General features: G+C 41.1%; 1 protein-coding gene across 6 annotated transcripts in view; it reads left to right on the forward strand.

Moving 5' to 3' along the window:
- prkcaa (protein kinase C, alpha, a) overlaps positions 1-22,625 on the forward strand; it is a 162,677-nt gene that overhangs the window by 133,821 nt on the left and 6,231 nt on the right. For 3 of the 6 annotated variants that reach the window (XM_030436628.1, XM_030436646.1, XM_030436661.1), the window contains 4 exons: positions 2,618-2,698; positions 4,758-4,865; positions 11,468-11,608; positions 15,770-15,790. In XM_030436628.1, the coding sequence (XP_030292488.1) occupies positions 2,618-2,698; positions 4,758-4,865; positions 11,468-11,608; positions 15,770-15,790 (351 nt within the window). The remainder of the gene's footprint in view (positions 1-2,617; positions 2,699-4,757; positions 4,866-11,467; positions 11,609-15,769; positions 15,791-22,625) is intronic. The other 3 variants (XM_030436653.1, XM_030436638.1, XM_030436669.1) reach the window with 1 other exon arrangement.

Consider the following 22,625-nt stretch of genomic DNA (forward strand, 5'->3'; position numbering starts at 1 on the left):
TGTCCAGCTTGCTCCCATCAACCCTCGGGGCAGCATTATGACAGGAGTGTGTGGAGTGCAGAGCTGGAGGTGTGTTTTTGTGTGTGTGTGTGTGTGTGTGTGTGTGTGTGCGTGTGTGTGCACGTGTGTGTGCGTGTGTGTTTCTCTGCGGGCAAGCCAGAGGTCAGGTGATACAAAGCGAAGGTTATAGAGTGATACAGGACAGATCTGCTTTCACACACCTAGGCACATTAGTGCAAGCTTCGTTTGTATGTGTGTACGTGAGTTTTTGTTTATTCACATACAGTATGTTGGCCATGTGTCTAAGCTGGAGGATTGTCCCAGGGCAGCATGTGTGAGGTCAGATGTTGCTCAGTAAAGGTCGTAGAGCGATGCACCCTCTGACAGAATTGCTGTTACACACCTTAAGTTGTTGTCAGTACGTGCGGGTCGCTGTAACGTCCTCTGCGTGTTGTATGCTTCAACATATGTGCTTGTGTGCTGTACGAGAGCCAGAGCTGCGCATCCACATGGCTGCACCGATGGCTGCTACATAGCAGAAGGGGCTCAGAGAAATGTCTGCATGTGCAAGTTGGTGTGAAGTGTAAATATGTGTGCTTTCTGACTGGTGTGAATGGGGTCAACGCGGGTGAAAACACTAACCTTGGCCAATGTCAGAGAAGCCCACAGGAAATCCCTCTGCAGCCAGAGAAAATGTCACAGTTCACAGAGGATATCCAGAGGAGTCATTGCATTTGGATGGAAACTATGTACTTGTTATGGAATAGTCCCGACTATCACTAAATGTGAATACATTATTTTTAGTAATGGCATTAAGAGGGTTTATGTCTAATTACCTTACTCATTAGATAATAGATATTAAGACTTGCAGTGGTAGCTAAACTATCTGGGGTGGAAGTAAGAAAACTTAATTGAAAATTGATAGAAATGAAGGTAATGAAACTGCATGTTAATTTAGGGGTAAAATTAGGGGATGTGAGATGAAAATGGAGTGATAAATTACCAAGTGGTTTGATTAATTTGAAGCCAATAAAATTCAGGGGCGGCAGGTAATATAGCCTTGAGATTGCTGAGCCCAGCTTTTAGGTTTACCGCTTAAGTGTGCCAGGATATTTGATGCAGTGACTTTACTGCACGCATAGAAATGTTTAAAATACTACCTACCATTCTCGTCATTAAAATATATGGTAAAAGAAAACACTCGGATCCTGGCTTCCTAAAAACTGTACACAGCTGTTTCAACGGTCCTCTCTTGTTAATTTTGAGTGGTTATGGCAAATGCTCCGATTGAGAAATGTAAATACATAGCTTTGTTTGTGATGAGGATTTAGTTCTGAACATAATAATGGTGTCCTCTCCGGTTGCTAAAACAAGTATGATTGTTGGTAAAATATTAGCCTTCCTTGTCCTCAGCCTCACCTGCCGCCTCTGTCAAAAAATAACTGAGAATTATAATGGAAGTGATAAAAATGCACAAATTGAAGATTTCTATCAGCTCTTTTTTGTTACTTCCATCTCTCACACTAAACTTTATCAGCCGTTGCAAAAGGTATGTGAAAGAAAGGATTTGGATGTGACTAATTCATCTATTATTTACCATGGGTCCTTCACCACTCAAGAAAAAAACTATTAGTGACTATATTAGTCATCATAATAAATCACCAGCTCAGCATAGAGTTGTTGCTGTGAGTCTTCAGACCGTTTGCACAAAAAGCCTTGAACAAAACAACATGTGATTGTCAAGATATCCCTTCCAAAATGTGCAAACACTTGCCAGGATCAGTTTTATTCACAATGGCTTCACTGTTGTGTACTCCTGACTTGTTTTTGTGTCAAAAAAGTTTGAACTGATTTTTTTTTTCTTGCTGCATCAAACATCATCCTATGAGAACTGTTTTTCTGGTGCTGGTGTCTTGTAAAATGACCTACGGGGAGATTTTTTTTTTGTTGCTGTTTTGGTATCGACTGCCTTCCTACGCACCAAATGCTCACTTCTTGTCAGAGCTCTCTCGCCAGCCTATCTTTGTCGCTGAACCATGGCAAAAGTTACAAGCGCTGGTGATTTAAAATGTATGTGATTCAGCGGTCATCTGGCATCTCTGCCTTGTCACAGCTGTGGTCACACTCTGACTTTAAACGTATTCTTTGTCTGAGTCAAATCACAGGATGACGAGCAAAGCGGAGATTGTTCTGTGAGTTCTGAATGTGTGAAACGGGTTTTTCAGGTCTGCTGTTGGACTCTGCGGCAGTTTGCGGCACTTTTGGCTGTAAAAGAAAGCTATGAAGAAATCACTATGACAGTCGTTCAGATTGACATAGAAATGAGATGAGCGTTGGCTGTGTACGTGTAAGATGATTCATTTCAAACATCTTTGACATGTCTTCAGAGACAAGATCAGACTGAGCTGAATCCCCAATCTCTCCTTACTCATCCGAGGACCAGTGGACCTCACCAAATGCACCGTCGAGCTTTCCAAATGTGCTTGTCAGACTGGTTAATCAACTGACCAAATATTCCTCTTGTTTTTCTGCAGTGTATGATGTCCTTTTTTTCAAAAGCAGGATTGTTTGAGTTGAGACTGAACTCCGGAACTTTGTTCTCTCCCTTCCTCCACAGATCATCGCATATCAGCCATATGGACGCTCTGTAGACTGGTGGGCATATGGAGTTCTGCTCTACGAAATGCTGGCCGGCCAGGTGATACATCCACACACACACACACACACAAACACACAATTGAACTTCTGATGTAACTGACTTTACACGGACACAAGGTTGCTCACTGACTGCTCATGGCCACATAACATGTACTCATTTGGTGCCTCCTGAAGGTCTTCCCACCAGCACTAATTATAAACACTGACATACAAACACACAAAACCTCCACCTGACCTCCAATCATGAAGCATGTCGTACTTACCTTTCGCCCTCTTTTAAGGAAGTCAGCTAAGCAAACTTTTGACCCCAGACCCCTGACCAAATAATTTTTATGCGCCTTAAAAGTTACTAACAAATCTGTGACGGTTTTGGAAACTGAATTGTGAAGTTTGAAGTCCTCACAGCGAAGTCTGTTTGAAAGATACAACCTTACCAGATTTTTTTAATAGAAAGATTTTCTGTTGTTCCAGTCATTTTTTGTTTAGCTGGATCCAAACAAACGCAAAGAATACAAACAGGTTTACTCTGGTTGCACCACATATTAGGTTTTCATTGCCAGCATGCTGCTCTGCAACCCAAGCAGCTGCCAGTCTTCACCTTTTTGTGTTGTTATTAGTGCCTGTAATTGTACGTCATTATTTCTACAATGAACAACACCCTTCCAGTTTTGGTGTTACCACTGCCCTGTTCGAGAAACATACTTTTTCAGCTCCTTTGTATATTCCTGGATACAGCATAGTGCGCTGCCAGTGGACTCAAGTCAATATTCTGGACAATACTGTGAGCTACGGAAGTGAATGTATCGATAATGTTTTGGCTGGTAAAGACCAGTTTTGCATCGTTTTGTGTCTTTAAGTGCACAAATTGAATGGAATCCTTTTTTTTACTTCTTTATTCAACCACCAACCCTTTGAGAAGCTCACTCATACACTGTCTCTGAGTTTAGTTTAACTAGAATAACACGAAGAAGAAGTTCCCTGTGGTGGTTACATTTGAGCGATGTGACCTCTTCACCGATTAGCTTAGCATTAGCAATTTATGAAGACTATCTGCAGTCTGTGAAGTTCCAGCATCAACCTAGAACCACATCTTACTGTGGAGTGTGTAGTGAACAGAGACCATGTCAGAGATAAAAAGGCCTTTCACAGCCATATCTTGAATTATTGTCATAACTCATGTCTCTGTATGCTTTGAATGCAGTGTCCTCTTTTGAAATTCGTTCCAAAATGTAAAAAACTCTCACCAACTGGAGTATTTCTTTTGGGGGTTATAATTAAACATGTTTTCAAGACTCAGCACTAAATGACTTATTAAGACATGCATTACTTATTAAAATAGTTTTGACTTTACCACTATTACATGCAATCCCCTCCACAAAAAAAACAAAAAACGAAACACGAGGATGAGAATGCGTTTCATTGTCAAATGGCCTCTGAGCAAGTGTCCACTGCTAAAAGGTTAACGGACGTTTTTTCCTATTCAGACGCTCCCGTCCTCTGTGTCTCCCTGCCTTGTGTGAAATCAGGTAAAGAGGGCATGACGCAGACAGGCTATCTGTACCCGAAGGGGCCAGTGGAGTGGAAATGACGAATAATTCATTTTATGGACTGTCAAAACACCCACATTATGGTTACTGATGATAACCACCGTGTGAGGAGGGGAAAAAAGCTGGGTCATCCACTCCATTTGCCCTGCGACATCTTCCTGTGAAACTTGTTTTGCGCGACTTCTTCACTGTTCCTTGGTGTTTTCTCTCTATTTCCATTTCTTTGTTGTTCTCAGTTTTCTCTTTTTGTCTTGTTCTGACTTTCCATCCTTTAGTCTTCCTCTGGACACCCTATCAAGTTGAATTTTTTTTCAGTTTTTTTCCCTCTTCATCTTTATTCATGAGGAAGAACAGTCTTTCTAAATCTGGTCGATTTACCAGTGAAGTAGAGAGTGCACAAATGGCCAAAAAAAACCCCAAATGTATTATGGCTGGATCCCTTAAGTGCGACACAATGACACTTTGCTTTCAGCTGTAAAAAAAAAAAAGATGTCAATCCGTACTCATCCGGTGTATGATAATGATGATAATATCACGTCTTTCCATCTGCAGCCTCCGTTCGATGGAGAGGACGAGGACGAACTGTTCCAGTCCATTATGGAGCACAACGTGTCCTACCCCAAGTCCCTGTCCAAAGAAGCTGTCTCCATCTGCAAAGGGGTGAGTGGAGGTTCTTCACCATCAGTTAAAAAAACAGTTTTTGTGGAAAGGGCAAATAAACATAATGATTGGTGAATGTATTTGGTATTCATTAAAAGGATTAAACGCTGTACCTACCGTCAGTGGAGCAGCTTCTTTTTGTTTTTCAGTAAAAAGCACTTAAACTGTCCGACATGAAACCTGCCTCTTCAGTATCTTTTCCTGTTTCATTGGGAACTCGGAAGCTTTCACCACTTGAGATGAAAATCCTGCACTTTAAACTATGTGTCTTTCCCGTTCTTCACTGAAGCAAATCATAATTGAACATTTTGAAAGAGGGCTACAAGACCTTCCTGTGAGTTCAACATTAGGCAGACACCCTGACAGACTGCGTCACAGACCGATGTAAGGCTTTTCTTAGCTTCCTGGAGTCGGATGTAGCGTATGAGAAGTGTAGCTCCATTTACTTTGAATACCTTCTGGGAACTCATCTCCAAGTTCTGCTCTCCTCTTTCTACTCGCTTTCTGTGTCTTCGCCATTAGCATTATTCAGATGTTGAACGGAAACCAGTTCATCCAATACACTCCTCACAAGCATGACTGTCCATAAGGCACAGCAGCTCCATGAGCCTTATGTTTTAAATATGTATTTCTAATGCTTTGAAGCCATTTCCCAAAGTCTAGAATTGCCAGCTTCACAGGAGTGAGACAAACAATAATTTTGTAGCTGTTTATAGCATTTTGACAGCCATGTTTTTATACTTTTATTGAATTTCATCCACCAGGAGGTAGAGAAGGAATGCACACCTGTGTACAGTGAAAGTACAGACATGAAGGAAAATAGTCAATTGACCACGTTGATGCATCACGGTAAATGGTCTTTAAAGAATAAAAAACACATTAAAAACACAGTCAATTAAATTAGTGACAAGAAAAATGTGTTTGCTATGTCTACTGCAAAGGCTCATTATATAAGAAACCTACAGTGGAGGAACATCAAATAAGCCTGTGCACACTTGGAAGTCACCTACATTGTGTGATCTTTGTTCCTTATCATGGCAAAGTGATGCTTTGTCCATCCTGAGCCCTCAGTCTGCCTCCTCTGTCAAACCAGTGATGCAGCTGACCAGTAGCTGTCACCAGTCTTAAACAAGTTGCATTTAACAGATCTCATGTGATGTGTCAACCAGGACTGGTAACACACCTGCATTCTGACTTTTTTATTATGCCCTTTCTGGTAGAAACGAGGTAGGAAATAGTCTCTTGAGATTCTGTTTCTACTGCTATGGGTATATGACTGCTGGGTCTCCTGTGACAGAGGGAACTGAATAGCACAATTTGTCAGTGCAAGTCAAGCAGGCAAATACTGGGACATAGTTACTGCTTGTCTAATTCTAGGGCAACAATAGAATGTTTTGAAAGCATATGAAAGAGGAACGTAAGACATGCGACACAAAAAAATAACTTCAGTGTTTGGACTGATAAACACTAAGGCAAAAATCAAGTGTGGGCATTGCAGTATTCTCATTAATTTGCACTTTAACCTCCATGTATATGACATCTGTAAGCACTTTGAATGTATTCCTCAGAAGGCGGAAAGAAACAACAGTCTGTCGATACAAGTTCATCCTCTGGGGAGCCGAAGTACATTAAATATGGATGACTTCTGGCAGCTGTCACAGCCACTAATGGCGTGACGTTCACCTGAAGACTATGAGATCAATGAAATAATGACTTTAGACACATTCTTCATGTAACTCCTGTTATGTACAGCAGAGACTCATGTCTTTAAAGCATGTGTTTATGAACCTTGCTTTTCTCGAAACACCCCAGAATACTGACAAGGGTTACAGAAAAGCAAACATTTATTTCACGTGAGTGCGTACAAGGAATTTAATAGTGAATGTGGCAGTTTTATTTCTGTCCAGAGGCAACGAAAACTCAATGAGCTGTGCTATAACTTGCTGTGTCTCCTTGTCCTTTCCTCAACTCCACTCGTTTTTCTGTCCCCCTCTTCCCTTTTCTCATCCTTTTCTTTCTCCGTCATTGTATTCGCTGTATGTGTGCACACTGTGGGTTTGTGTCTGTTTGTGTGTGTGTGTGTGTGTGTGTGTGTGTGTGGGTGTGTGTTTGTGTGTTTCCTTGTCTCTGCCCAAGTCCCTGTCTTAGCCCTTGTTTGGTACGGCTGCGGCACTTCCTCTTAATGGATACATAGTGCTCGCCAGCAGCCTGACACACACAAAAAGAGAGCGAAAGAGAAGGATGGGAGGCAAGAAAAAAAACAAGAGAAACATGAGAGAGATTGGTTAGAGAGAGCGAAAAAGAAAGAGGGGTAGGAAGAGCACAATGGGCATGGAGCTGGGGAATAACAGCTTTTAGCACTAATGCTTATTCGGCAGTGGATAATGGTAATCAAGGATGAATACAAGCTATGCAGACTTGGTAACTAATACTGCTTTACATCAAAATGAGTGTGTATATGCAGGATCTTTAAACGTGTGAAGGAAATACAGGAGACAGAAAATACTGCAAAGCTGCACAAAGGCCATTGGCAATGTTACAGTGGTTACTTTTTTACTTACCGACTTTTTAAATTTATCATTAACTTCTGTCTTTCTCTTTTAAACTTCATGTCAACTGAAGGACGTATGAGTGCTGTTTGAATGGTGACGGAGAGAAAAGGGGCAAAAATTAGCGTGTCTACCCAAGCCCCAGTAAAGGCACCAATTTGACATGGTGGCCACAACACGGTGTAGTTACAATGTCACGTGATGCAAATTGGCCCAAAAAGACTTCATCCCATAAGTCTAAATTTTGGAAGAAGCACTTCTGAGTACAACAATCTGAATAAAGCTGGTTACCTTCACAACTTCCGCAAAATGACCCTTTACTATCAGAATTTGTGGCAGACGTTTTCCCAGGATTACTACAGTGTCATCTGCACAGACACGAATGCCGATTGTACCCTCTCCCACCAAAGACAAAAGTCAGATGTTATTAATGAGTGTTAGTGGGCTTTTTGTCCGGTATGAAAGGCGCATTAGTGGGCTCCTGGAGTCTGATAATGCAATTGTTCATACAAGCCAATGTAAACTTTACAGTCCATAACATTTTAAATAGGTCACAGATGTAGATACACATTCATCTCCATTATGGGATGTTACCTGAAGGTCCTCCATTTGAGTCTTGTTGTAGATCATCATGATCGGACATCGTGGACATACTGTACATCGTTTAAGTTGTGTTTTATGGGTGAATGTGACATACAGGTTAAACATCATCGAGGATTTCACCATTGACTAAGGTATTTCGCATGGATGTATCTCTACCGCGCTGTGGCAAATCCTGGGTTAACGCAGTGTCTCAATTTCTCAAATCCCTGCATAATATTATCAACTTCCTCTCACTGGGGTTGTAGGTTTTGCTGTTGTATCATGAGCAGAAAAGGCGATTAAGCCAATTTATTATTTGCATGAGTGCAGCGTCTTTGATCAAAAGTTTGCCACAGTAGAACCCTCTGTTCTCTCACACCACAGCAAGCTGACTGGGTTTTAAAGGGCGTTGATGATGGAATGAAAGCCTTGATGTACCAAATCACACAGATTCATCTGGCCGAACTCCCCACTGACTCAAAGGCCACATGTGCTGCTTTTTTACTTCATCTCTCTCATTCTTGTTTTCTTGACTCCCTCCACGCCAAATCCAGCAATCTGATGCTTTCAGCAGAAACAGCGGGGAAACATCCCAACACATGCAGCTAATGACTTGGTGCAGCCATGGAGAGTTGAGTGTTAACAGTTTGCAGACAGTGTGATCAGATGTTCTCCATGAAATGTCAACACATTTTTGTCTTTTCCGGATTATCCGTCACATTTATGCAAAGTATTTCAAGGAAGCTCTAGTTAAAAAGAAATGTAAAAAAGCGAGTGAGTGTTTGATTGACACGGTGCAGGCCAGCAGTCAGTCAGTTTCAAGGACATTTCGACGCGTGAGGTGTGTCATTTTAATGGCGTCAGCCTTGCGTCTGCGTTCTCACCGTCGGTGACAGTCCTGTGAACAGACACAAAGCTGCAAATGACTTTTTCTTCCTCGTCAACAGCTGTCTGATGTACTCTGCCAGCTGGATTCACTCTGCTAGTTCAGATGTGGCCCAGCCCCACGGCCTGTGTGTCACAGGGGCTCGCTGCAAGAGAGCTGGCCTGCTAAAATCCTGAAAGTGGAAGTTCACACTGACAAAAGTTTGCTATTTTAGCATGGTGATTATAGCATTGATTTTGGGTCTCTTAAATTATATTTTTCTCAAAAAAATGGAAAATCTGGCATAACAGTGGTTTATTTTTTTTCCATTTATTTGTCTGTAACTGGACACTTTTCCTTATTATCGCAGGTTTATTACACTACTGTGGGAGAAAAATAATGGGTGGCATATCATAGAACTCATGGTTGATTGGTACAGTGTTACTGTACATGTATATAGTGTCGTATCACAAACTGTGGACAACACAGATTCACGCTCGGTGTAGCATGTCCTCTAAAAGAGTCGGCTGTGTGTTGTCTATCTCTGCTAATAAGAAAAAAAAATAAACTAGTGGATACAAATGTGGCTGTTAAAAGTCACATAAACAAAATCCAACACTAATAAAACGTGATGATAAAATATTTTAGTAACCAATTCAAAAGTAACATTTGACTAGAGGACATTTTGAATCCACCATAAAATAAAATCTGTGAAGTCTGGTGCTGCGTATAAAGAGAGAATGAAACGATGGATCAACCCCAGCAGAACAGCTGCACCGACATCTGTCTGCTCATTCTGCATATAAACAAAAGTTCATACAACCAGCTGAGCTGTTTACCGATCTGATGAAAGTAGGCATGCAAATTTTAAGCAATTTCCTTAATTGGTAGCTGATTTGCTCATCACGGCATGTTGACATATGGGATAAACTCACAAATACAAATACTTTGAAATGTACTACAGAAGAGCGCAGCAGAGCCAGGCAGCAAAGATGACTGACAGCTTAAATTTACATTAAATGTCTCTTAGTTTTTGTCCTTGTATTAGACAAAGTCACCAAAAAGTAAGGACATTTTGAAAGGATAAAAAAAAAAAAACAGCACCTCAGCTGCCAGTAAGCTATTGGTAAATAGCCACGATCAAAGTTTCTTCAAAGCAAAAAGAACCAAGGAGCCGTGTTGTTTGAAATGATGCAATGGGGCTGTGGAGTGTAGACCTGCTGGCTCCACCTGCATATTTACTGTACAGACGTGAGAGTAGCATCAATTTATCTATTTATCCACAGTAACTCTTAATTCACTCTTATTTAGTTCATCAGCTAATTTCCCCAAATCTCTAACAATCCCTTTAAAATAACCACGCAAAAAACGTCATCACAAATTGGAATTCAGTTTGGTGACGTTCATGTTCAAATTTAATAATGAAGTTGTGTCTGCATTGGTCAAATGCTGTCTTAAGATATGTTGATATTAGTTACCGAGTCTTTCTTCTGTCTATGGACAATAAAAAAACACAAATTATGATTCAGGAGAGCTGCCAAGGTGACGGAGCTGCATGTGACGGTGTGCATCACAGATGAGGGATTTAACTGGAGGTGTTGGGTGTGTGTCTGTGTATGCAGGCATGTATGTACTTTCAATGTCAGTTGAATAAAGCACCATTCAGATTCCAGCGCATGAATAAGTCATTCTGGACTGTCAATACTGGAACCCACTGGGCTCTACATCCTTCTCCAAGCGGCTTTTTTCCCCCTTCCTTAGCAATTCAATTAAGACGAATCACTGCACTGAGGCGGGATGTAATGCAAAAATATTTATGTAAATAGAAAACTGGTGAAATTTCATATAAACACTCAGAAAAACAAGCAGTCAGTCGGCAGTTATGTTCCATTATAATACAAATTGCTTTAATGCATTTAAATTAGTGAGCAGGTTTGTTCGTTTCCTCCCCCAGACCAACCTTTTGTTCTGTGTATGCAATCAGGAAAATGTATAGACTCGTTTTTTCATCGGTAACATTTGAATTACTTGCACTTGTTAGCACATTATTTGGACAGTAACGTTTATGTCCTACCAGTGTATCCCTGCATTATTTAACAAGAACATATTTTGTTTTTGTGGTTATGTTTCCTGTGGGTACTTTTTTTAAAAATGTATTTTGGTATGCTTTTTAGCAAAGTGCAAACCGTGTCCTCATGTTGTCTGCGGTGCAATTTGAAGTGGCAGCAGTTCTCTAAAGGCAGACAGAGGAGAGGGAGAGAGGAAAAATAACATTTACATCAGTCTTTTTCAGACCCATCTGTTTAGCTGTCATTTACTGACCTAGAAAACGAGCTTGAAGCACATTACAAAACACATCAGTGAGAGAACACCGGAACGGGAGGAAACAAAGTGTACAGTGAACAGTCAGCTTTGTGTTTACGTTAGAGACTGAATAAGTTATTGACAAAACGATGTGAATCCTGCAGTCCTCATCTTGTTTTTTCTATTTAAAATCCCCAAATCTTTACTACTGGTGAGAAAAGTAAGAGGAATCACCACTTTGAGGGTTCACAGTCTCTTTGTCCTCACTCTCTGTCCTTCGTTTTGTGTCTTTCGATGAGCAGCTGATGACTAAGCACCCGTCCAAGCGTCTGGGCTGCGGCCCTGAGGGAGAGAGGGACATCCGAGAACACGCCTTCTTCAGACGCATCGACTGGGAGCGCCTCCAGAACAGGGAGATCCAGCCGCCCTTTAAACCCAAAGTGGTAAGTGACGCTATCACACAATTTATCAGCATAGAATGGACTTACTTAGGATTTAATTTGAACTTAACAGGCTAATTAAGTGTGATACCGCTTAGTATAATTACATTTTCCATTACACTTGCTGCTCCTGTCTCAAAGGAAATGTGGCTACTTTGGTCTCTGTTTTCATACAGGTGCATGGTGCAAAGGGCAAAAATTTTTTACACCAATATCTTGACTTCGACACCAGCTCCTGAACAATACTCTTTTTGATACCCATTGTGAATTCCGTTTTAACAAAAGATTACATTACACGTACACGTGCTGAATCCTATCTCCGGGCACAATCTACTCTTTTTCCTGCATGCCTCAAGAAAGCCATCACCAGCACTATGGGGTCTTGGCACAACAAGCATGCTGCACGCAGATGAGAGAAGCTCCTCTCGTTTTTAAATTTTCTGTCAAATCGCAAGACCTTTCTTGAGTATCAATAGGAGATTCGGTCAGTGCCAATAAAGTATCAGAAGATCGATACCCAGCCCTAGAGGCACAGGACTGACACATGCGCTAAACCTTCTGCTTTGAAGGTGTTGACTTTGCTACTTAAGCAGCAACTTCCACCAAATTCCTCCACAGACTGCCGCTGCAGGGTGTGTAAACAGCAGTGCAACTGCTCCCAAAAGTGTCTTGATCGTACCCTAGTCGCTGGCCGTAAGTTAGGGAAGCATTTCATTTGATATACAGCTGAGTTATGTATGAGCAGAGCAGGTATTTTAAACATCAGTACTGCAGTCGATCATGTCTGTATAAGTCTGAAAGCCAAAATCATGATCAAGATTGATATTTAATCACTTGCACATATCCACATTTTTCTCATTCACTGTTTAAATACTGGAGGATAGGTGCCACTACGTGGTTATTGTAATACGCACTATGCCTACTATTCGCATAACAGCAGCAGAGGAAAATGCACACTAATATGGTCCTTGGTACTTTTCTGAATGTTCATTAGAAATGTGTCCTCACTGTACTCTTTGCACCATGCGCCTCGATGCACAAAATTAGCAACTTTTGTCTTTCCATTGCCTCGTTGTTTTTCCAGGTATATTATAACTCTCTATAGCTTGACTGAAGATGTGTTTCCTTTGACTTCTCCTTCAGCTCCATCATCTGACATTTTTAACACCCCTTTAAACTTTGCTTTTGCTGGAAGAACAGTATTGTCGTCTTGTTTTGTGCCATCCACCATCCACACTTTGTGTCATGAAGCGATCAACAGTCTTCCCTCAAATTCAGCACAATGTTGAATGCTAATTATGTGTCTTTCACAATGACATGTTACTGATAAAACTGATTTAGGTTTTAAACCACCCCACTGACCACTGCGTGTCACGTACATGCAACACAGTGTGTATAAACAAGACAAATACACAATAACAGCTTTCTCAACTGCAAGCATCTAAACAAAACACAACAGATGTGCTCATCACTGCAAGACAAATGTGTTATGGCAAGACATTTTATACCCCTCTTTACTCCCCTGGGTGGTGTGTGTTCTTGGCTGTTTGTTTACCAACTTGTAGCTCAGCCTCCAGTCAGATTTGTCAGGGAACGTTACCAGTCAAAACTTCTCTAGTTACTGTCCCTTAGTGTGGTAATCCTTGATTTTTTTTTTCAACTTCTGATAGAAAGTATTTCACTTGATTCACTTTTAAGACACCAAACTGTCTACTCCAGGAGGAGTTTACAACCACAGGTGATGAAAGTTTAAACATCCTGCACATACTGTACAGCCTTTAAATATTCAGCATGCAATGTGTTCAGTTAGCTGCGTTGAAATAAAAAGAAACAGGTGGTGCATAATGTAGCAAGCTGCCAGTTATATAATGTGTTTAACAGCAAGTTTGTGGAATATCAATGAGATGCATCAAATTTACAAAGGAAGATTTCCTGCCCTTTTCTCTCTGTAACTGATGGTTTTGGTTTGACTGAAAGGGCTTAAAAAAAAGCTCACCCCTAAATCAGAACTGCTCCCATGTATACAAGGACCACTGCCCGCAATCGAGCACGAGCACATGCAGGTTACAGGTAATCCTGGATGCGTTTTGTGGTGGGGTCACTCCTGAAGGTTTGCATTAACGTGTCATCTTTTGTCATTAAGTGAACTTAACTTAATCACTCCAGTAAATCCTTCTTGTTAATATTCTAAACAACCCACAGTTGTAGTGTAGACGTAGCTGTAGTTGTAATTGTGTAGCTGTGAAAGTTCAGTTTAGAGTCGTCACTAAGGCAACGTCACCTCAGAGGCAGGTATCTGCAAATAAAGCCAATGCTGGTTGGGATGGGACTATATTGTATCGTCTCACTTTCCTCACACTTGATGTGTACTGATGCATTATACTGTATTTCAATTGTTTCATTATATTAGTGATGTGCTGTAATTACATACACGAGCACTGGACAGTTGCCTTTGATAAAAACCATCGAACCATTCACTTCATGCTCGTCCCGTCCAGGGTGATGGTGAGCTGCAGCCTGTCCCACTACACAATAGTCAGATTTAATTGTCCATTTATGTGTATGACACAAGAAATGCTCGCAATGAAATGAAGATAAGATATACGTGCAAAAATCAACCTATGAAAATTACTTGATCAAATGTAATTGATATTAAATGTATTTAAGTATCAAAAGTAAAAGTAAATTATGCATATATTTAGAATGGGAAGATTGATTTCCCACCTGGACGATTATCATATATCATAATAAGCATTATTCTCAATTTTTGAATCAGTGTTTTGTTTTTGTTTCTTTTTAAAGAAGAACTTTGGCCGTTTTTAACTCATATCCCTGTTGATCGAGGTTACCAAGTGCTGTCAGTGGGAAAAATAATTTTTTGCACAATATTGACCGGATTTCAGGACCTCAGCTAAAGCGAACCAATGGGGGTAGACATAACCGAAAGTGAAACTTAAGGATATCTGCCCCCATAGGTTTGCTTTAGCAGCCGTTTTGATACTCGGTAAATATTGTGCCAAATGTTCTCGTTATTTTTCTTAATGACAGCAGTCGGTAACCTCGATCAACAGGGATGTGGGTTAAAAACGGCCGAAGTTCTCCTTTAAATCTGATTGCTGATAAATACATACGTTTAAAAATGTACTGATTTAACATGTAACTAAATTGTCAAATACACGTATAGGTAGAAAGTACAATAACAGCCTCCAGCTTGTAGTGGAGTTTAAGTATAAAATGGCAGAAAAGGGAAGAACTCTAGTCAAGAAAGCGCAGTACTTAAGTAGATGTACTTAGTTACATTCCATCGCTGCAGACATGCTGCTAAGAACATGGATGATAAAGCTGAACCAATGACAGTGTGTAATGGTAAAGAAAATCCCCAATGACCAACAACATGAATAAAATGTCTGTTTACAAGTGAAGTAAGTTTTAAAAAATACAAATAGTACAAACAAATAAATACTGAATAAGTAGATATATATGGAGTTGATGGTTATCTAAAGTATATACATGTATGTGTGTATATATATATATACACACACGTATGTATACACATGTATGTGTACACATGTATTATATACACCATGCAGCACCTATATTGACAGTGAACGTGCTTACCACAAACATGAGTAAGTTGGGGTCAATAAACAAAACATCACATTAAACCTAAACTGTATTCAGTCTGATGTGACATATAATACTGCCCTTGACATGACACTCTTATGTATAGTCAAAACACAGCTGTGGGCATGGGCCACTTATAGCATGAGCTATATGGGCCATAAGTACTTTCAAAGCCTCTCATGTGTATGTATAATTAATGTGACATCCATTTATTATGAATGCATATCTCATACAGCTCACATTTTGAGGAGTAGGTTTGAAATCCTGTGAGATTTCGCATGACCATGTGTGCGCACACACTCTCTCCCTGTGTCTTTCTATCATTCTCTTTTATACACACACACGCACCCACACTCATACACGATTCATATAGATTGTGTTTCTTAAAGAAACAAAACAGGAGGCAAAGGGCAACAGAGATGGAGTGGGTCACTTAGTGTCTTGTGTGTGTGTGTGTGTGTGTGTGTGTGTGTGTGTGTGTGTGTGTCCCTTACATCTTCAGTTTAAATATTGTAGTTCTCTTCTGTTTCAACCCTCAAGGGCTCCAGTTCCTCTTCTAAGGTGAATCCTGACCTCTTTGTCCATGTAGTCTCCCGTTGCGTGGATGTGCCGGGTGTCCTGAAAATGCTGTGTGTGCTTTGTGTGTGTATGTGTGAGTAAATGTGTGTGTGTGGGAAGGTTAAAAGAAAAGCAAGGCTTAACAGAGATTGAGAAAAGCAGGGGAGGAACATTTCCTTGCATGTACGCCTCTTCTCTGTGACTTTTTCGCCGCCTTTGTGTGCAGGGGTGGGTAATCAATATCCGAGAGAGAAAGGAGAGCTTTTGCGCTTGCATATTTGTCCACGCCAAAGATGAAGGGAGGTGGATGCATGCAAACGTGCATGTCCTTTGCACAGTGCATGCTTGCATGGGTCTGGATGGAGATGCAGATAAGGGTGAACGGTGAGAGAGGTGGACAGAGAGTAAAACAATATTGTTGAATGCTCCCTGTAACCAACATAACCTCCTCTGTAACGATCCATCACGTCCGTCTCACTATGCCATGTAATACAGCGCTGTTTCTGAGTCCATTACTACCAAACGGCCATCACTAAGCACTTTCCTCTCACCCCTCATCCCTCACCAGGTCTAACCCGGCCGCTCTAATCCACTGCTCCTCATCTTTCCTTTTCTTCTCGTGAACCTCGCCCCGCTCAATCTCACTTCATCTGCCTGTGACAGCTATGGAATTGCAATCATTACACCGGCTGTACCCAACTGAGAGAGTCAACCCATCTGTATCTATTGGACCGTGGCTTCAGACAGCACGGAGGACGCAGCCTGTGTGGTAGAATGAGTGTCAGAGAAGGCTCAGTTAGTGTTGATCCATATTTATAATGCTGGATGCTGTCACTGTGCAGCTGTCTACTGCAGGTAACAGAGCAAACACACGATTAAATGCCGGCCGCATCCAGTGAGCAGCGTTGGCCTGAAATCAGGCTAATTTCTTCACAACCCACTTGATGCCCATACGCTTGTATGCCCACTTGTGGACAGCCTCATCGTCTTTATGGCTGAAGGGAGCGGCGAAGGATAAGAAAGTAGGTCAAGTGATTGATAGTAATGGGAGCAGTGAATGAAGGAAGGGAGGGAGGGTGGGAGGACTTAGTCACCGCACAGAAGTCTTGGAACAGTGTCCGAGGAAGGGTTGCGCACGTCCTAATGGGATACACAGACACACACACACATGAACATGCACCGAGAGAAAATGATGGCAATATGGATGAGTTGTGACTCACTGTAGCTGTAAGAAGACGAGAGGCACAGACTGTTGCGACTTGACTGAGCACGTCTGCCTGTCCTCTTCTAGCTCACGGGACATAAGAGGGAGGGTTCTCAGCTTGTTGATGTTTTTGTTTTTTCTATTTGATTATTTATTTCCTAATCTGGGGTCAAGAGACTTTGTACTTTCTTTCACATTTTCCCTAAAAGTTGTAGTTCATATCAGCAGATGCAGAGTCGGATACATTTGGGTTTTTGTATTATTGTCTGTAATTGCTTTGGGCCTTTCAAGCAAAAATGCTTTTTTATAATCATCGGGCACTACTCAAGATCGACACCCTGGTGGTATCACTTTGTTTCCAGGTGCCGGTAAAAATATGGGAAACAACTATGGAAAATATATTTCTTCAGACAGAAACATGAACTATTGGAATTTTTCTAATTTAGCAACTGTGTAAATATTTGAAAATCATGACAGATCCCTAGTTGAACCAAAACTGGAGATGTTCTAAATAATCTTATTTTGGACATCCACTTCTTGAGAACATGTGTACAGCCAAACCAGTGGTCATATAAGGTTTTATCTTTAGCTTTCTGCACCAGTAACCCATGGATTCAGCTGTCCTTTGTCATTTTGTCGCATGAAAACCAGCAGTGTTAAAAGTGGACTGTGTAGTTTCTGGGAAGCTACATACAGTTTCACTCCGTCTATATTTGCTGGACCCTTCTAAATAGCCACCTTTCTGGTCATAGTGCACCTTTTAATGACATAGAAAACAGAATCTCAAAGATTCATACTTGAAATTCACTGAAATTCAGTTCATACGTAATTAAAATTCACTTCCCCAGATTCCGCACTAAGAATAAACCTCATTGCTAAAGACTAAGCTAACATAGATCAAAACAAAACAAGGAGTTCACAGATTATGACAAGAACAGATAGCTCCCAGTGGCTTCAGGGTAGAAGGAGGTAGAGAAAAAGAGAGATGGAGAGAGACTCATGCACAACTCCTAATGGAGGCAGGCACTCATTTACCATCCTTAGTAGCTGAGTGTTCTTTTAATATGCTTGAGTGCAGAGGCGTGCGCATCTGTATGTGTGCACACAGAGAGAGAGAGGGAGATTAAAGATGAGAGAAAGTAGGTCAAAAACCCATGTAGGACACTATGTCATTGTGTATGGGACGATGTATCAACAAGCATAATGGCTCATAAGGGTTGGCTGAATCACACACTGAGACAGAGGAGATGTAGGACCAGCCCCGCGCTTTTCCAAAAGGGCAACTCCATGTTTGTGGAAATGTCGTGAAGGCAGCGCTGCAGATTCTCCGCGGTTCATAACCTCATTTTCTCCCTTTGTTCTCGTTGAGCTAATCTTCTGAGCGCCATTTATCTTACGAGAGCGGTTCATAAGATACAGTTTCTTGTCTCCTGCATTGTGACACTCTTTCACCCCAAAAAACCTCCCAGCACTCAGTGGCGTGAGAATTGAACACAGCATGCTAACCGCTGCCCCACATCCTCTCTTTAAAAAAAAAAAAAGAAAAAAGATACCAACCAGAATAAATGAAGCGTGTTTGTGAGATATTTTTTTTCTCCCAAAGACTCAGCGGCGTCAGTTTGGCAGCTGGAGCTTCATCCCTCAAATTGTGTTGCGTGCACACTATCGCTTGAGAGCATAGGCCCAGTGTCACAAGGAGCGACTGTTTGGTTTGATCCGGAGAGAGCGGCATCTTGGTGCCGGAAATTGTCGACGGAGTTCACAGTGAAAAATGTGTTGCTCCACTTGAGCAACGGATGGTCAGTGATGGATAGGAGAAGACAATTGTACAGAGAGACAGCAGTTGAGGGACGCTGGCGATTACCCATCAGGTATCTGCTGAGTGGGAAAGGGAGAGTGCATTCAGAGACAACACACACACACACACACACACACAAAAGCCACATTCATCCACCTTGGAGTGTGTGTGTCCTGCATTCTATCCACTCTGGCAGGGTGGTAGTGGCTTGGAGGGAACAGCACCTGTCAGTGACAAAAGTCATGGCAGGACCAAAAAAACACAAACAAACCTTAAAAAACATTTGTAATGTTCTGTTGTGTTTACTTCCGCTGATCACGTGACATCTGCTCGGTGGCTTCACCGATTACAAAAAAAAAAGAAGAAGAAAATAAAAATAGAAATGACAGTACCTTATACCTCAGTGTGTTTGCTTGACAAACACAGACTGACATTCCTAAACACACAAAGGCTGATGGGTACACACATAGATGCACACGTAAAAAAACACACACACACACACACACACACACACACACTTCCATATGATGATGTCTTGCCTCTGAATGTAGGGCAGCAGTGGATACAGCCAGTTAGTCACAAGTTAGTCAACAGTCTCAAAGCCAGGTCACAGTCGGTTTCAGAGTCAAATACAAACAATTGAAACTGACTGGAAGTGATTGAAAATTAAAGAAGAAGATGTGTTTAATAACATGAAGATGTCTATGAAGATGTCATTTTCACTCTTACTTTCTGGAGGGTACTGAACATGATTAAAACTGCACTATATTCTCTATCACAGGGGTCAAGTGCAATCACTGGTGATCTGTAGTAATAGGACTCATCATGCAGAAAAGGGTCAGATGTTCTGATGTGAGAGAGAGAGATTTCTGTGCACTGGGTTGTTAATAAGAAGTAAACAAGTTGGGTGAAGCAGAAGTCAGTAAGATGCCAAAACGGCTTTGCTTACAGCCGTGTTGAAAAAGTACAAAACAAAGTTAGAAATGCCTCTACAAACTACACAAGATTGATATTCTGCCATCTGCCGTCTCATCTCTGAACAAACGTCAGCTACATTTTAAAATTACTTCAAAAATAACACAGTCAGTCACATTAGTTCAACAAGACACATCCCACGTGATTATCTAACTTATTTTGGCAAGACTCTTTTGACAAGTTTTGACCAAGAGAGTGTATCCACATCCTCTTAATCCGTCAAAACTGGAATCTAAATAACTTTCTCTGGTTTCTGGACTAGACATCGCGCAACAGTCACTGGACAGAAAGAGCTTATCATTGATGTCCCTCGTACTTTTGTGTTGTACTTTTTCAATACTTTATCTGGATAGCACCTGAAATTGTGATGGAATGTTTTATGAAATATTGCCTTTGCAGTCAAAACCACCCTGTAGTTTAATGGACCTGTGTTCAGTCCGATGAGAGTGCTGCTAGAAACGCTGTGGTTGCGATCGTCCCCTCTGACTTCTTCATCAGTTGCAGCTGCAGAACGGTTGCAACCAAAGGAACATCAAGACATATCATGTGGTACACTGGGTTCTTGCTCGTGTGTGTGTGTGTGTGTGTGTGTGTGTGTGTGTGTGTGTGTGTGTGTGTGTGTGTGTTTGCATCCTTGTAGGTGAGCTCAGTGTGTAGGTGGACTGCCTGATGAGGATAGAGAAGGATGTTCTGTTGCAGCCCTCTCCCTCTCTTACTCGCTCGTCCGTTCTCTTGTACGTTCTGTCTTGTTTCTCTTGTTGTTTTCTCCAGCGAGGACAGAAGAGCCACATCACAGATTGAACAAAGCTCCTTCAGTTGGAGCGACACTGACTTAACAAACCATATCTCGGTGATAAATTACAGCCTTTTTGTGTTGATGCCACATTATGTCACAGGATCTGCAGTAAACACGGGATCTAACCTAGAGGTTGACAAAGACAGAGTGCAAAGGCTAGGTGGACTGATTTCTGATCAATATGTGGCAAAACAGGGCTAAATTTGTATGATAGCCTATAACTGGGTGGGGTTGGGGCTAGTCTCAGTCATGCCAAATGAAATCGTCTTGTTTCCTCTCTTTTAATAGAATGGTAGGATTGCTAATGCAAGCTGTGACAGAGAAAACACTCCTGAGCAGATTTTCCACAAAAGCTAATCCTAAGAGGATACAGATAGCTTTAAGTGGCAGGCGCAAAAAATCACCGCAAGCAAATATGCAGCACCATAAATAAGATTAGCTTGGAAGGAGATAAAACAGCTGGTTTCCATGATCTCTGGTCTCATTGGCATTGCCTGGAAATGTTACAGACGTTGGTGTAGAAATCTTGAAATGTGCGCACCAGTTGGTAAAACAAATAATATAGCATGCTGGATGTCGGAGCCTTGCAATATGTTCTTTAGCTCTGCACAGAGCTCATAAGTTATGCAAATGCAGCTGTCAGTAACCGCACGTGACCTCTACACACTTTACTTTATCCTTCAAAGAAACACACAAAGACGTGTGATCCACAATACAAACAACAGGATCAAGCATAAGAAAACCCATGTGCTGTGGAGCAGAGCTCGACCTTCAGGCGGCGCTTCACTCACTTAACAAACCATAAGAAGACCCATGTGCTGTATGAAATGGTAACACTTCTCTTGCAAAAAAGTTGTATCACTTTATAGAAGGGTGCTGTAGGAATAACGTAGTTTTGAAGGCTAACCTGAAAATTAGCATCATTCTGGATCCTTGGACAAAACGTCGATTGAATTGGATTTTCGATTATTGCAGAAAAGAATCTCTGTGGCAAACACAAGATAATGTCATAGTGCGTCATGTTTTGTGAGATAATCTCCACAGATGAAAACCACTTCTGTGATTTTTAAAGTGCAAATTAAATCGCTAGAAGTTAAAAGCAGACTGCGCTGCAATCACATGGCTAAAACGTTAAGCGTCTAACTTCAAACGTGTACATATCTTCAGCCCGTGATAACCCTAGACCTCATGTCAGGCATTTAGTCAAAAACCCATTCAAAAGACCCATTGGGCCTCATTCACCAATATCTTCTTAAGAATCTTCTTAGATTCTTTCTTAACTTGTTCTTAAGAGGTTCCTTAAGATCCTGGATCCTGGATAAGAAAAAATTCATGAGTGCCACAATCTTAAAATCTTCATAAGTGAGACTTAAGAACAAATCTGTTCGTAAGAACGGTTCATGAATGAGGCCCATTGACTTTGAAACGATGGAACTGATTTCCAGGTTTTAGGACTCATTACTACAACACTCTATAGCCATCATTTATAAATTAGAAATGTACAGTTCATTATATTTAAGTTATTAGTTATTTTGCGCACAGGAGGTCCAGTGGTTAGAGCGCATGCCATATACGCAGCCGACCCTGGTTCGAATCCTGGCCGGAGGTCCTTTGCTGCATGTCACATCCCTCTCTCTCTCCCATGTTTCCTATCTGTCTACTGCTTAATAAAGGTGTCTATGCCAAAAAATCTTTAAAAAAAACAGTTATTTGTTATTTCACTGTTAACAACAATGTAGTGCTCTACAAACCATTTATCAATTTATAAAATGAAAAACGGATCATACTTGGTGAATAGTTAATACATACTGTGTCATTCATCTATGAACATTATTTGGACGGTCATTATAAAGTTGCAACTTAGGTTAATAAAGCTTCACACTCGTTTGATAAATGGTTTAGGATAACCATTGTTAATAAAGACAAACAACAATCTAATATTTTTAGAGTGTTGCCCAAACAGCAACTCGATATGAATGCAACATGCAGTATCACCAATCGAACGCCACTGAAAAATACTAGGCTTACTGTAGTCATGTGTGTCAGGTAAGACTTTTTCAGTCAG

This window comes from Sparus aurata, chromosome 1, assembly GCF_900880675.1.
Source record: "Sparus aurata chromosome 1, fSpaAur1.1, whole genome shotgun sequence".
Taxonomy (NCBI): Eukaryota; Metazoa; Chordata; class Actinopteri; order Spariformes; family Sparidae; genus Sparus; species Sparus aurata.